Source organism: Rhamphochromis longiceps, linkage group LG12 (assembly GCF_057381845.1).
Source record: "Rhamphochromis longiceps isolate RC_006_pf linkage group LG12, R_longiceps_female_GT1.1, whole genome shotgun sequence".
NCBI classification, from domain to species: domain Eukaryota; kingdom Metazoa; phylum Chordata; class Actinopteri; order Cichliformes; family Cichlidae; genus Rhamphochromis; species Rhamphochromis longiceps.
Window position 1 is genome coordinate 4,351,443 of NC_140568.1, and position 12,227 is coordinate 4,363,669.

Genomic DNA, 12,227 nt, shown 5'->3' on the forward strand with positions numbered 1-12,227 from the left:
TAACTGTTCTGTCACTGCTGGAGGCCTCCTAATAAACAGGCCGCTGGGTCACGTGATTTTCAAACGCATAAACTTCGCAGTTTATAAGAATCGTTGTCTGCTCGTTGTCTATGAACAGCTCTAACTCTCTGACATTTATCTCCAAAGAGTGATGTAAAAATCATGAGGTTCAGAGTAGAAAAAAGTCAACTGTTAATCATTATGTTGATTAAATATTAATTTTGGTAAAAGTGTGTCTGCTTAGTGTAACTATTACTACTTCATATCATCGCTGTTGAGTCCGTTGTGTGCCGGAGAATGGGTTGTGAAGACTTTTCAAATTCAAATTCAAATTTTATTTGTCACGTACACAGTCATACACAGTACGATATGTAGTGAAATGCTTGATATGTAGTGAAATGCTTATACAGAGACAGGTGTGTCCTTGGACTCCCACAGTGCACTGCGCGCCTGTTTGTGGGTCCAGAGTTCGCCGTTAGGCGTGGACATTGCCCAGCAGCTGCACGTCCTCAGGAGGCTTGGACACTAAATCAAAATGTCTGGGCTGGACTGAGAGTGAAAACAGCGCTTCCTCGCCAAAAATATTAAACTCGGGTCCCTCCTTTTGAACAGCTGCATGCTTAAACGTCTCACTCTGTCACCTGATAAGCAGCTGAGTCCAGTGTCATCGCGCTTTCCGCAGCCATGGGCTGGCTAGCGGTGCGCGTTCACGGCCCACGAATGGTAGCCATCATTAATCAAGAGCAGAGAAACGGATGTGCGATGGCTCTGCGGAGGAAAATGTGAAGTCAAAGCGGCTGTAAGATGTAGAGCGTTTCAAAATTTTCCGATCCAGTCCCAGTGGAAACACGCGTGATGCTGAGAGGGGCTCGTTACAAATGCGTTCTTATTGCGCAGTTTTAAATCCACGCTCGACCTTTAACACCGTGCGCGAGAGTGGAGCTGCTGGAGGTCACCTTTCCTGCCAAAAGCCTCTGGCACTGCCTTTCCCAGGATGAAGAGCACGCGGGCATCTCACGTTTCCAGGCTTATGATCGGTTGTTGTCGAAGTCTTATGGAGCAATACACAGAAACGGTCCATGTAATGTGCCACCGGTTTAATTTAAAAATAAAATACAATAAAAACAGAACATTAGTTTTGTGTGGATGTGATTTCTTCGTCTTTTTTAAAAGTTCTACCTAAAGCATCCGTTTCCACATAAATCAAAGAGTAATTTAAACAGTTGTAAATGACTTCTTGGGCTATAATCTGTCAAAAACACCTCAAACATAACTCTCATGAATGATATCAAGTCATTCCGAGGCAGAAAGAACGGCCCTGTCACAAAGTAGAAGCTGCAATCAAGTTTTGGTAAAGGGACTATTTACTGAGACTAAAAAAATGTCTCTTTAAAGAGAGATCTGGCCAACATGGAAACAAATATCACATTTCTATAAAGATGTTTTAAGTGTCAAAAAAGAACTGGACAGACTGTAAATATGGAGTAGGAGCAACCAGGCTTGCAATGCTGATCATTACTTGATTTTAGCCCTTCATAAATCCTGTTCATTTCCAATAAAAATGGCTTAAAATAGACACATTTGACTGTGCAGGATTCATACATTCAAAGATGTTTAAGAAGCACGTTGTCTGAAAACGCCATGATGGTTTTACAAAACAAACAAACAAAATAAGAAGAAAGTGACACTTTTAACAACAATTTCACGTAAAAGCACCGACACTGGGATCATAATCAATGTGACACTAAGAGGCAATCCGCCAACCAGCAGTGAGTAATCCTCACACACTCTCGTCTTCACCTTTCTAGTAATGTGCAGCGTAATGGCGCACTAGTTTGTCCCTGTGAGCTCGCCGTCCTTTCACATGATTTCCACTGCGTGTGACTGCCCTGCATTCCTCAAGTGGCGATATTTTCTCTGTGTGGAAGTAATTAAAACTTACGGCGAGCGAAACGTAAACATGGCGTGAAAACACGCTCCGTGGCCGTGTTTTGAGTGATCTGCGGCAAACAGCGGACCGTCTGCGGCGTGACAGGCGATTACTAAGATCAGAATTCGCGGATAAAACATCAGTTCCACTTTTTGTGTTTTAGTAGTTGTGTGTGTGTGTCAGAGTGCATCTGCAGCCTGCTCGGGCGGATGGATACAAGATACTGAGGGGCTCCTGGGGGCTTCGCGTCGGTCATGGCTGAGCTTCTGCAGCCAGATTCAAGAATGTAAGATCCGCTGAGAGCCACCTTTACTACAGACACCAGCTACAGCATGCAGGATGGACCATAAACATACACGGCTTTGCTACTTAGCTGATAGTGAGCTACTACATTATTATAGCAAACCAAACACATATCTTTATGCACAAAGTTAATTAGATGCTTGCTTCCAGCACAGTATTACTACTGCGTGGTTGAAATGTGTCTTTTCTTGCTTCTTTATTTCTTAAATGACACATTTAGCCACTCGTGTGTGTTTACTTCTGCAGGTGTAACTATTTCTTCCTATATGATGGATCCAAGGTCAGAGGAGAGGCTGATCCTACAAGAGACGGAATCTGCTACTTCTACCCTGAAGAGGTCTGGCTGACACAAAGTGCTGCAAGCTGCACGTCTAGTGTGTGTGTGTGTGTTAGGGAGTGTGTCGAAGATGATAACAATCTCCCAGCACTTGTATTTGTGTGCGTATGTTCTTAGCTTGATTTCAGAGAAGTCTGTGAAAGCATCACATGTCTCTGTCAGACCCCACTAGACAAACAGGAGCTGCTGTGTGGGCAGCTCGCCGGCGTGGGCCGCTGCGTCTCCGAGCTCTCCTCCTCTCCAGCGCGCACGCTCAGGCTGCGGCGCAACAAGTTCGCCATCCGCATGAAAGACGACTTCTTCTGGGTGAGTGGGGCTCTACTGGTGGTCCAGCAGCAACCTCTTGTGATATTTCAGGCTTCCCTAATGGTTATTCTGGGGATGTGTTTTCTTTTCTCCCCCAGGCGCTGGGCTGCTCGGTGGATGTCCCTACTGTCAGCGTGTCTGAGTTCCTGGACCAGCTGATAGACCTCTTCTGTTTCTACAACGGCCCTGTCCGCCAGAGCTATCAGGTGCAGCTGCACAAATACTTCTGCTTTGTTCTACGTAGGTTTAAGAAACATTTACATCAGCCGTCACAAAAAGATCAAGATGTCTGACAGCACAACCAGTGACAAGTTAAAGGGGCAAAAAAAACCTTTATGTGTGTGGCTTTCAGCAACACTGTGGGGCTTTTTATTGAAATGGTTTTGGGTGGACTTAGTGTGAAGGGTCAGTGCAAACTTCATGTCTGGTCTCTTCTCTGAGGAGCCTCCCTGTGCTTCATCCGTAGCACTGACTATGACAACAAGGTGAATCACACGCTGTGGCAGGCGAGCAATCTCGGCCCATGTGAGACATTTCGGGCCGTGCCGTTAAACAGTGGTCTGCCACCTTTATGTTTGAATTTCCTTTAATTTGCCACCTGTCTGAATAAAATCCCCAAATGCTCATTGTCATCGAGTTTGACCTTTGCTTGGCAGCTCAACAGTCAGGAAACCCTGGCAGCCCAGTGGGCGAGGTACCTCTCTCACCTGCAGTCAGGATCCTCAGAGCTTAGTCACATCTTCAGCTGCTTGAAGACCATCGACTCGACTAACGTAAGTACTAAAGGTCACACGTGGGGTTCTGCTTTTAGCCTGCCGCCACTCAGAAGGCAGAATATATAACAACATCTTGTGGTGTTGAGTAAGACCTCAGCATGGCTCGACAAACCATCAGCGGTTCATTTCTGCTTATTTAGTGTGCCTGCAGGATACATGTAAACAATACAGTGGGCACACGCTGGAGATTTGCTCAGTAGATGATAATATAAAAGCAAAATCATTTTTTTTATTGTTTATTTCTGCATGAGCTGCAGGTAACATTTCATCGGATTCATTTCCTCAGGTTGACCCTCTTCTCCTGCTCAAAGCGGCCCTCATTCTTCAGGCCTGTCAGCGCTGCCCTCTAGTGTTAGCTGGATGTATTCTGTTCAGAGGAAGGTGAGCTCGCGTTTGAAGAGAACGGCCACGACTTCTTCTTTTAAATGTCAGCTTCTGAAATCAGAAATTTTTTTTAATGTATTTTTTTGTGATCTGCTTCAAAGAGTTGTCAGCACACAGATGTCTCCAGGGCTCACAATGAAGGTCATGATTCACGAGAGTGAAACATACACCAAGGTAGGACTTCAACATCTGTCCAGAGGTTTCCTCAACTTTTTTTTTCTTTTTTCTTCAGATCAGCAGTAGTAAAATCGTAGATATAATGAAAAGTTAACGTAAGTAAAGCAGCCTGAAAAGACGAGACGCACCAGCCCCCTCCCCCATTCACACGCATACACATAATTAGGGGATGGAAGCTCAAGGGTACTTCGCAGGTCCCTCCGCTGTGAGGACACCATGCTTGATTGATGCACTGTGCAGTTAGTGTTTTGTGACAAATTTCTTTATTTGAGCAAGCTGCAAAAGCCATACTTTAGAAGTCAGAGAATAACTTATTCTTCATCCAGGGTCACTCTCTTTGATGTGATAGGTCTATAAACGCATAATATTTCCACGTCTCCACTGACTCTATATATTTGTTTCTCTAAGACGCAGGCAATCTTTAATAATGTCTAAAATGTAACAAAAAATACAGCATAACTTTGGCCTGCTGTTAAAGTGCAGAACGTCACTCGTGGACGGGCTATAAACAATCAAGAAATTGTTTAAGTTTGAAACAGCAGCTTGTATGCATTGTAAAAATGAATGAATATTAAGTGTTGGCATATTTTCAGCCTGATGAAAACTTGGTGTATCTCAACATGGTGTGCAGTGTGTCCTATTAATCTATAACAGATTAATAGAATCTGAAAGCAATGTACTTAAGAAATAGGGGAGAAAAATCCAATAATAATGAAGGGAAACGGGGAGAAAGGTTTTATGGAGTGATGAATCCAAATCTCCAAATGTAAAAGTTTTGTTTCAAAGACACTCCGAGTGTCTGTGACCATCTATAAAACACAGCGGAGGCTCTGTCATGGTTTGGAACTGCATTCCCACCAGTCGTTTTTGAGATCTTGTCAAAATTAATGGAGTTATGAACCCAGTAGAGTTCCATCATTTTCATCCACTGTGCCAAAAAGTGTTTTATTGGAAGCAGCTTCATTTTTCAGCATGATGATGATCCCAAACACACAGCCAGTGCCCTAAACCTGGGTAAAAAAGACACAGTGGAACACCATCAGTCATGGACTGACCACTCCAGAGACTGGACATCAACATTATTGAAGCAGTGTTTTGACAGACAGACAGAACAGAAGGCAAAAAGAAGAGCTTGTCCGTGAAGAAGCCTGGTGAGCTATTCCTGAAGACTATTTAAAGAAAAGTATAAGAAAGCTCGTCTAAGACAGTTCAGGCTGTGTTGAAGAATAAAGAATAAAACCTATAAATGACAGAAAACAGAAAAACTGGAGTAAACCATGACAACTAATCTCAGCACACGCAGTGATTCATCCTGTATGCTGCTGCTGTGACCCCGGGGTAGCTCAGCTATAAGCAGCTAATGCAAAGACGCAGGCAGAATTGCAGTGTGGTGCCAGGTGTTCTCACAAGCTAGCAAACCTGTTAGATTCCCTGGGAGGATGTGGGCTGGTGGATAATTAAAGTGGGCTGATGATGCAGCTCTCACTCTCAGAGGTGCTCAGAGAGCCTTTATTGTCATTGTGCAGAAAGACACCGAAGTAAGGAGTGCTGCTGCTCCTGGTTGTTGCATTTAAGTGTTGCTGCTGTATAACAGGCAGCAAAAAATAATAATAATATTTTTGTTTTTTTGTGTAGGCTCAGCGGCCTAATGGAACAAGTGCATCAAGCTCATTTAGCGGTACTGTCAGCTCCACAACTGTGTTCCTGACCGCGCCTGAACTCCAGGACCTGCAGTCCGCTCCTGTCGACAAAGGTTTCAGGTGGTTTCTCCTTATTTATTTTACAGATGATATTCAGTGAAGCTTATTTAAACAAGCTGCTTGAATCCCTTTGTTACACAGTTCTGACATTCTAAAACCTTCCAGCTGTCCTACCACGCCACAAAGAGATGGTCCCTCAAAGAAGACCCGCCTGTCAAGGACTTTATCCAACACTCCTTCTCCTGAGTCACAGGTGTCATATCCAAGCTTATCCAAACCTCCTCAGAAGGCGTCCCTCAGCCCTCGTTTGTCAGACTCCGATGTGTTCAGCCCGGCTTCGTCCCACAGCGCTGCCAATTCCCTCAACCCATCTCCACAGTCGCTCAGGTTTCTCTCAAATGGAGAAAACACTGTTGAAGATGAGGCGGAAGAGAGCCGCTCCCGCGACAGCACAGGTGGTCGCAGCCAGATTCGCAGTGAAGGAGACGGCTCCGTGTTTGAAGAAGACTCCCATCTAAATGGAGGAGAAGGGGAGGGAGCTTTTGGGGGTGTGTTTGAGTTTCAAGCGGTCGAGTCTGGAAATGAGCAGCCGCACGATGATAAGGTGGTGGAGGAAGACAGCAGAGTCTCCCGTGGGAGTGTTTCAGGCCACAAGGCAGGGAAGAGCGATCCTCCTCCTCTTCTTCCTCCTCCTCATCGTCTCTCTGACGCCTCAGAGGAGAATGCGCTGATCCCCATGACGTTGTACATGCACAGAGTGAAGGGCTTGGTGCTGGTTCTGCTGGTGGAGCCTCACTTCATGAGTGACGCTGCTTCTATGGAGGAAGTGGTGAGGGCTGTGTTTTGTCTTTCCTCTGCAAACTGCAGCTCAATTTAAATTCAAGCAAATGAGTGCGTTGTTTTTGCCTTTGTCATGCTGATACGTGGCATTGTCGATCTGTCTCCAGTATCACAGCAGCCTGGCTTCACTCAATGGACTGGAGGCCCATCTGAGGACCATCTCTCCGGGTGCCCCGGGAGGTCCAGGGCCCTACACCTTTGCCCATTTCGACTGCATTCAGAGCACGCTCACAAGTAATAACTGCCCCTTAAATATCTAATCAGCTGTCTCCCTGCATTAAATATTCGGCACTCCCTGCGCTTGTCTTTTCAGCTTTTTTTCATATCTGATATTCCCAAACATTCTGTCTCTTCCAGTTTTCCAACTTTCACTTTTCTGCTGAAGTGAGTATAAGTCCCTGCATCTCTACCCAGGGCAGTGGGGCTAGGAGGGGGGAGGGTTGGTAGATTGTCTTTGCATGAGCTAACTGCTAATTTCAAGGACTGTGATCAGCATTCTTTTGAGCTGCAGGCATGCCTGTCCAGGTTAATGTGCCTCTGTTATTGTGTGTCTCTGCAGCCAACCTGTCTGGCCGGTCAGGGGGAGCCTGGGATCAACCCTTTGTCAGAGCCACATCACTTCTTCACTCGCATTTCTGTAACACTGAGACTCTGCAGGAGGCTATTATCAGGTCAGCATGGCAATGATGCAGTAGCTTTTGGTGTGAGAGGGTGGAGGGGGCAGGGGGATTTCTTCTTCTTCTTCTACTCAAGTAAAGGTTAGAAGGGAGGGGGGATTATTTGACAGTTTATCACGTTCATCCCTCTGAACCTAAACCTTCCCTTAACTAGCGTGGATCTCGCTCTGACAGCTGATGTTTACTGGTAAAAACCTCCCACACTGTTTGCCTTCTCTAGTGTGTTTGTTTGTTGCACAGCGGGCTTGAAATTTAAATCTGCGTGACATTATGTCGGCAGGAATGCCAGCACAGCTGTGTATGGCACCCGCAGCGTGGCCCAGGAGACTTACTTCCAGCAGAACGGAGGCTCGCTGAGGAACTCGGGCATCCCGAACCACCAGGACAGCGCTTTCTCGCTACCCAGCAAGGCCCGGCACAGACTGCTGAAACACGGGGTTAACCTGCTCTGACAGGGCAGCGTCGGGTCGCCCGTTCAGGAGGAAATGTATTTCACTGGGAGAAGAACTGCCCTGTAAGTAACATTAAAAAAATAAAATGGAAAAAAAAGCTCTGCTGTAGGAAATTTTACAACAGGATTACATCTTCTTTGCTGCCCTCCAGCTGTGGTTTACTTGTTCCCATGCTGTACATTACCGTACACTGTGGCACTGTGCTGTAAAACCCTAGTGGATCTCATATTCACAGCAGAACTGTTTTTTTAAATTTATATTGTAACTATAAATTTGCTATGACAGTGGATGCTTGTTGAAGCTTAGTTAAAGTAGGTTATGTTTACTTCCATGCTTGTATGAGTCTAATTTTATTTGTTACATTTAGACAAAAAAAATAAATAAAGTAACTGTCTGCAGCAGATGTTTCTGTTGCTTTCACTCATGCATTTAGACTGAAGCCAGAATCGTTATCCTCTCCCACATTTGAGAAGAAAAACGTGCTTGTTCGCTGCTCCTGTATTGGCTTATTTGTCTAGAAGTTCTAAAGCATTTTATAATCAACTCTATGTCAGCAATCAAAAAGTGTTATTTAAATATTTGGCTATTAGGACTGTGATTTGTCTTTATTGCTGCCATTTACACAAAATGTGTGTATTCGAAGGTTGTCTGAGAAGAGGTTTGCTGTGATGAACTTCTGTGTGTTTTAAAATAAAATGTGATCCGCTCTGAGTTGGCCTCTTATGAGTTACTTTTCTCATAACTTGTTGAAAACAGCTGGGGTTGCCTGACCTTCTTATGACTTCAGTGTGGAGCCTATTGTTTTCTGCCTCTTGCTTAATGCCTCCGTTCAAACGACCATGAACAGGTGTCTGAAATGCCAAACGCATGCCTGTAAGATGTTCATACTTTTGCTCTCTCAGAATATCCTCCCCTATACGTGTTCCGAGTAAGGTCGTTCTCGACCATCCAGCTATGGAGTAATTAGGGCAATTAGCTAAGTAGCTGAATGTGAATGGGCTTGCTCGGCGCTCTGGGGGCGCCTAATTATGCAGGCGCATTCAATAAAAGGCAGCGGGGGTCAAATGGGTGGGCAAGGCACAAAAGGAGGGGCAGGGACTGTGAGGAGGGCCAGGATTCAAATTCTAAGTGGTGTGTTGTCCCCCCCATTGTCAGTGGGGTATAATAGCGAGGGGTTCAAACTGGCCGCAAGGCTTTGGAGAGCTGGCATCAGAGAAGAAGTGGCCGCTCCTCGTCGCTGGAAAAGCACTGGGCGGAATTCGGGATTTCACCATGGCCTCTTCAAACTGCACGCGGATTACATCACTTTTCATTTTAATGATGCTGAGCTGCTGTGGAGTGTTCGGGCGCGCGGTGGGCACATCGGAGCGTTTGTCACGGGAGCCACACGAAGCGACTTTACGCACGGACCGGTGCGCGGAACTGGAAGCACCTTGGCTGGAGAACACGCAAGAAGCTCGCGTGGATAGCGGGACGCGTTTGGAGATCAGCATGCGGCACTTTTCCGCGAGAGCTTCACGTGGGTTGGTTTTTCCAGGAAAACCTCTGTTCGGCTTCGTCCGGCGCGTCTACCGCTGCTGTCAAGAAGGAGAAAACTGCAGGAGGCTGAAAGGGATTCAAGGTCGCATGAGAGGAGGTAAGAAAAAAAAGAAAAAGTTTCTTTTGCCTGGGTGTATTCTCTCTAACTTTTCACTTTAACTTCATGCTCGTCCTGTGGAGGTCAGATGTGCTGAGCGGGATTGATCCTGATGGGAGGGAGTATTTCTAAATAATCCCCCAAACAAACAAAAAACCCAACTAAAATCGAAGATCGAAGATAATCCCTGTGGTTAATCCTCCAAAACAGAGTTCAGTTCAATACATAAAACTAGCTGTGTGGTAACCACGGGAACGGACTCTTCACATCTGTAAGCATCAGCTGGACTCCACACAGCTTCTTCTCATATTTCTTGAGCTTACCTGCTATATTAAGAATCTTAATAATTCCAGAGTTTAAAAAAAGTTGTGCTGCAAATTAATCAGGAGAGAAGAGAAACTTTGTTCAGTAAACCATTCTGAATGGGTCTAATGAGCGATGAACTAAGTGAATAAATTACAGGGATGAATTGGTACCTAATTTAGCAGAAAATTAAGCAAAAGAAACATGAATAACACGAAGCAGCCACACACAGAGTATGCATTCTGGCTTTTCCCTTTAAAAATATCATTTTTCAGCAGAGGTGAAGTGAAGACAGAAAGGCAGTTTGGGGGTGGATAATGACTTGAATAATGCAGCTGCAGGGAGGACTGTGTTATCTGCACACAAATGAGTCTTAGCTGGCTTAATGTTCCCTTCAAGAATTGTTGAGACATCCTGCTGACTCATTAACAAGGCATTAGGAGTGAAAACATCACCTCTGCGGCAGAGCCTGACATGAGTGAATGTGCTTCTCTGTGACATGAAATGCTGTACCGTGACTCTGGCAGACTGTTAATTGCCTCTTCTCCGCCTCACCAGATACGGGTGTGGAGTTTGTCCTCACCAGGGAGATCTTGTCATTAACGGTTACAAGAGCCGAGCTTCACCTTCAGCTTTCCAACCCGCAACATCTGGACATCCGCCCTGTGCTTCCATCCATGGCGAAGCACAAGCTTCCTACAAGGTACAGGCTCAAAACTCAAATGTACTTTTGGTGTTTTTACACACACTCTTATTCAAGACCCAGTAATATCATTTGACTGATGGGCTCTGGGAATGGCTGGCCTGATTGTGACACTGTCTCTTGCCACCTTTAGGTACACTCTGGGGTCACGGGGTCACACCGTGGAATTGAGAGTGGACCTGCTGTTCCTTTTCCACAGCGCACAGGAGGTCATAGGTGGTCGAAGGCAGGGCCCCAGCTTGACAAACATCTGGCGGGTGGCGTTTTTGTCCGGTGGAGATCCGCCGGGTGAAAACCCCTTCGTAAAGGATCCGCAGGACAACATGTTGGGGAGTCGTCCTCTGGATCTGGTCTTGGTCCTGGGTTGCAGTCAGGGTGGAACTGAGGTGTCATGTAGAGCTGGTGGTGTTGACTTTACGCACACACCTTTCATGGCTCTTTATTTTGGATCAGGTTAACAGTTGGACCTGACTGTTTTTGCATGGCAGCATTCATCAGTCTATTGCCATTACCAGCTGAACACAAAAGGATGCACTTCAAATGTCAAAATGATTAATTTATAGGCTAAAGCTTATGTAAATTATCTATTTCTCTCTCTATATATGTAAATATGTACATTGTAAATATGACATACTGTAAGTTTGTGTAATTTTGTGGTTATGAGACTCGGTCCAGCAGCAAACCGCGTGGCCTCAGTCTGCTTTGTTCAGCAGCTGTCCTCCTTTAGCTACGCATGAATCTGCCTCGTGCTTCTATTTAAAGAAGTTTTCACAGTTGGTGGGAAAAGAAAGAAAAAAAACAACACCTGGACAAACAAAGGGCTTGCACATGTGCTGCGACCATGCTGAACTGAGCTGTGATTATTCTGTTCATTTGTGAGGACGTATGGTTAGACCCTCGGACCCTGTGACACTTTTCTATCCTACCTCAGAAACCGATGATTATCATCGTTCACTTTTTTTTGTGATTTTCATTTGTTTACTCAAAATTTGCTTTGCTTATGTGGTTGAACTGACCATAAAATAACTTATTGGCTACACAATAAATCAGCTATTAATAAAATTCTTTAGACGACAGTGTTGACTTTATTTCTGTGTTGCTGTCCCTAAATTTATGGCACCGAGGAACACAAGGCATAAGATGGCACGACGCTGCTGCCATTCAATAAGGATTTCAAAATAAAAATATATACTTATGAAGGACAAACAGAAAATAAGAGATGAGAGTCCCAGCTAAAAACACCCCAAAAAAAACCCCAGGTGGTCCTGAGGTGGTGCTTTGCCTGACTTGGAAGAGATTCTTTTTTGTTTCTGGATTCAAAATTGTTATTTTCTGGAACGATTCTTTACCATTGTGAGATACAATTTTGCATCTTATCGCCAAATATATACCAAACTGAAGGAATATGACACAAAATGAGATCCAGATGTTCCTGATGTGGTGTGGCATGTGTGTTTTCAGCCTCTGTGGAGGTATTCAGTTTCAGGCTTGTTCAGTTTTTAGCCTTTTTAGACTATTTGAGTATTTCTATTATTACACACACACACACACACACAATATCTCACCCTCTGACTCAGTTTGCCAGTGGGGGGTGAGGCACTCAAAGCTATTTGAGAGCTGCTACCCTTAATCTGAATAACAATAATCTGGCCAAAGGGTTCAGGCAGTGAGTAGCCACCATCATCTGAGAGACAATTATCCAT

General features: G+C 45.0%; 2 protein-coding genes across 4 annotated transcripts; both read left to right on the forward strand.

Annotated features, from left to right (window-relative positions):
* The first annotated feature begins 1,275 nt into the window (after positions 1 to 1,275).
* On the forward strand, positions 1,276 to 8,581 carry hps4 (HPS4 biogenesis of lysosomal organelles complex 3 subunit 2). 3 transcript variants are annotated; one of them, XR_014913903.1, is made up of 13 exons: positions 1,276 to 2,216; positions 2,480 to 2,570; positions 2,733 to 2,876; positions 2,975 to 3,082; positions 3,533 to 3,649; positions 3,939 to 4,033; positions 4,138 to 4,210; positions 5,849 to 5,973; positions 6,079 to 6,742; positions 6,861 to 6,987; positions 7,111 to 7,137; positions 7,313 to 7,424; positions 7,711 to 7,727. XR_014913903.1 is itself a non-coding variant. In XM_085424418.1 (12 exons), exons 1-12 carry the CDS (start codon positions 2,185 to 2,187, stop codon positions 7,880 to 7,882), a joined length of 1,860 nt encoding a protein of 619 aa, XP_085280544.1. In that variant the 5' UTR covers positions 1,308 to 2,184; the 3' UTR covers positions 7,883 to 8,581. The 3 variants fall into 3 exon arrangements, 2 of the variants coding, with proteins under 2 accessions (XP_085280544.1, XP_085280545.1); XM_085424418.1 differs by lacking the exon at positions 7,111 to 7,137 and having other exon boundaries at positions 1,308 to 2,216; positions 7,711 to 8,581; XM_085424419.1 differs by lacking the exons at positions 1,276 to 2,216; positions 7,111 to 7,137 and adding an exon at positions 2,223 to 2,309 and having other exon boundaries at positions 7,711 to 8,581.
* A 447-nt stretch (positions 8,582 to 9,028) lies between these two features.
* Positions 9,029 to 11,614, forward strand: LOC146656628 (uncharacterized). The gene is made up of 3 exons (XM_085424420.1): positions 9,029 to 9,518; positions 10,380 to 10,524; positions 10,658 to 11,614. The coding sequence occupies exons 1-3, from the start codon at positions 9,155 to 9,157 to the stop codon at positions 10,980 to 10,982; spliced, it is 834 nt and encodes a 277-aa protein (XP_085280546.1). The 5' UTR covers positions 9,029 to 9,154; the 3' UTR covers positions 10,983 to 11,614.
* The last annotated feature ends 613 nt before the right edge of the window (positions 11,615 to 12,227 follow it).

Excerpts from the sequence above, each read along its gene's own strand:
- hps4 (XM_085424418.1), top strand. The coding sequence starts at position 2,185 with ATGGCTGAGCTTCTGCAGCCAGATTCAAGAAT. Across the intron at positions 3,650-3,938 it reads AGACCATCGACTCGACTAAC|GTTGACCCTCTTCTCCTGCT; the intron begins GTAAGTACTAAA and ends TCATTTCCTCAG. Across the intron at positions 6,988-7,312 it reads CATTCAGAGCACGCTCACAA|CCAACCTGTCTGGCCGGTCA; the intron begins GTAATAACTGCC and ends GTGTCTCTGCAG.
- LOC146656628 (XM_085424420.1), top strand. The coding sequence starts at position 9,155 with ATGGCCTCTTCAAACTGCACGCGGATTACATCACTTTTCATTTTAATG. Across the intron at positions 9,519-10,379 it reads TCAAGGTCGCATGAGAGGAG|ATACGGGTGTGGAGTTTGTC; the intron begins GTAAGAAAAAAA and ends CCGCCTCACCAG. Across the intron at positions 10,525-10,657 it reads AAGCACAAGCTTCCTACAAG|GTACACTCTGGGGTCACGGG; the intron begins GTACAGGCTCAA and ends TGCCACCTTTAG.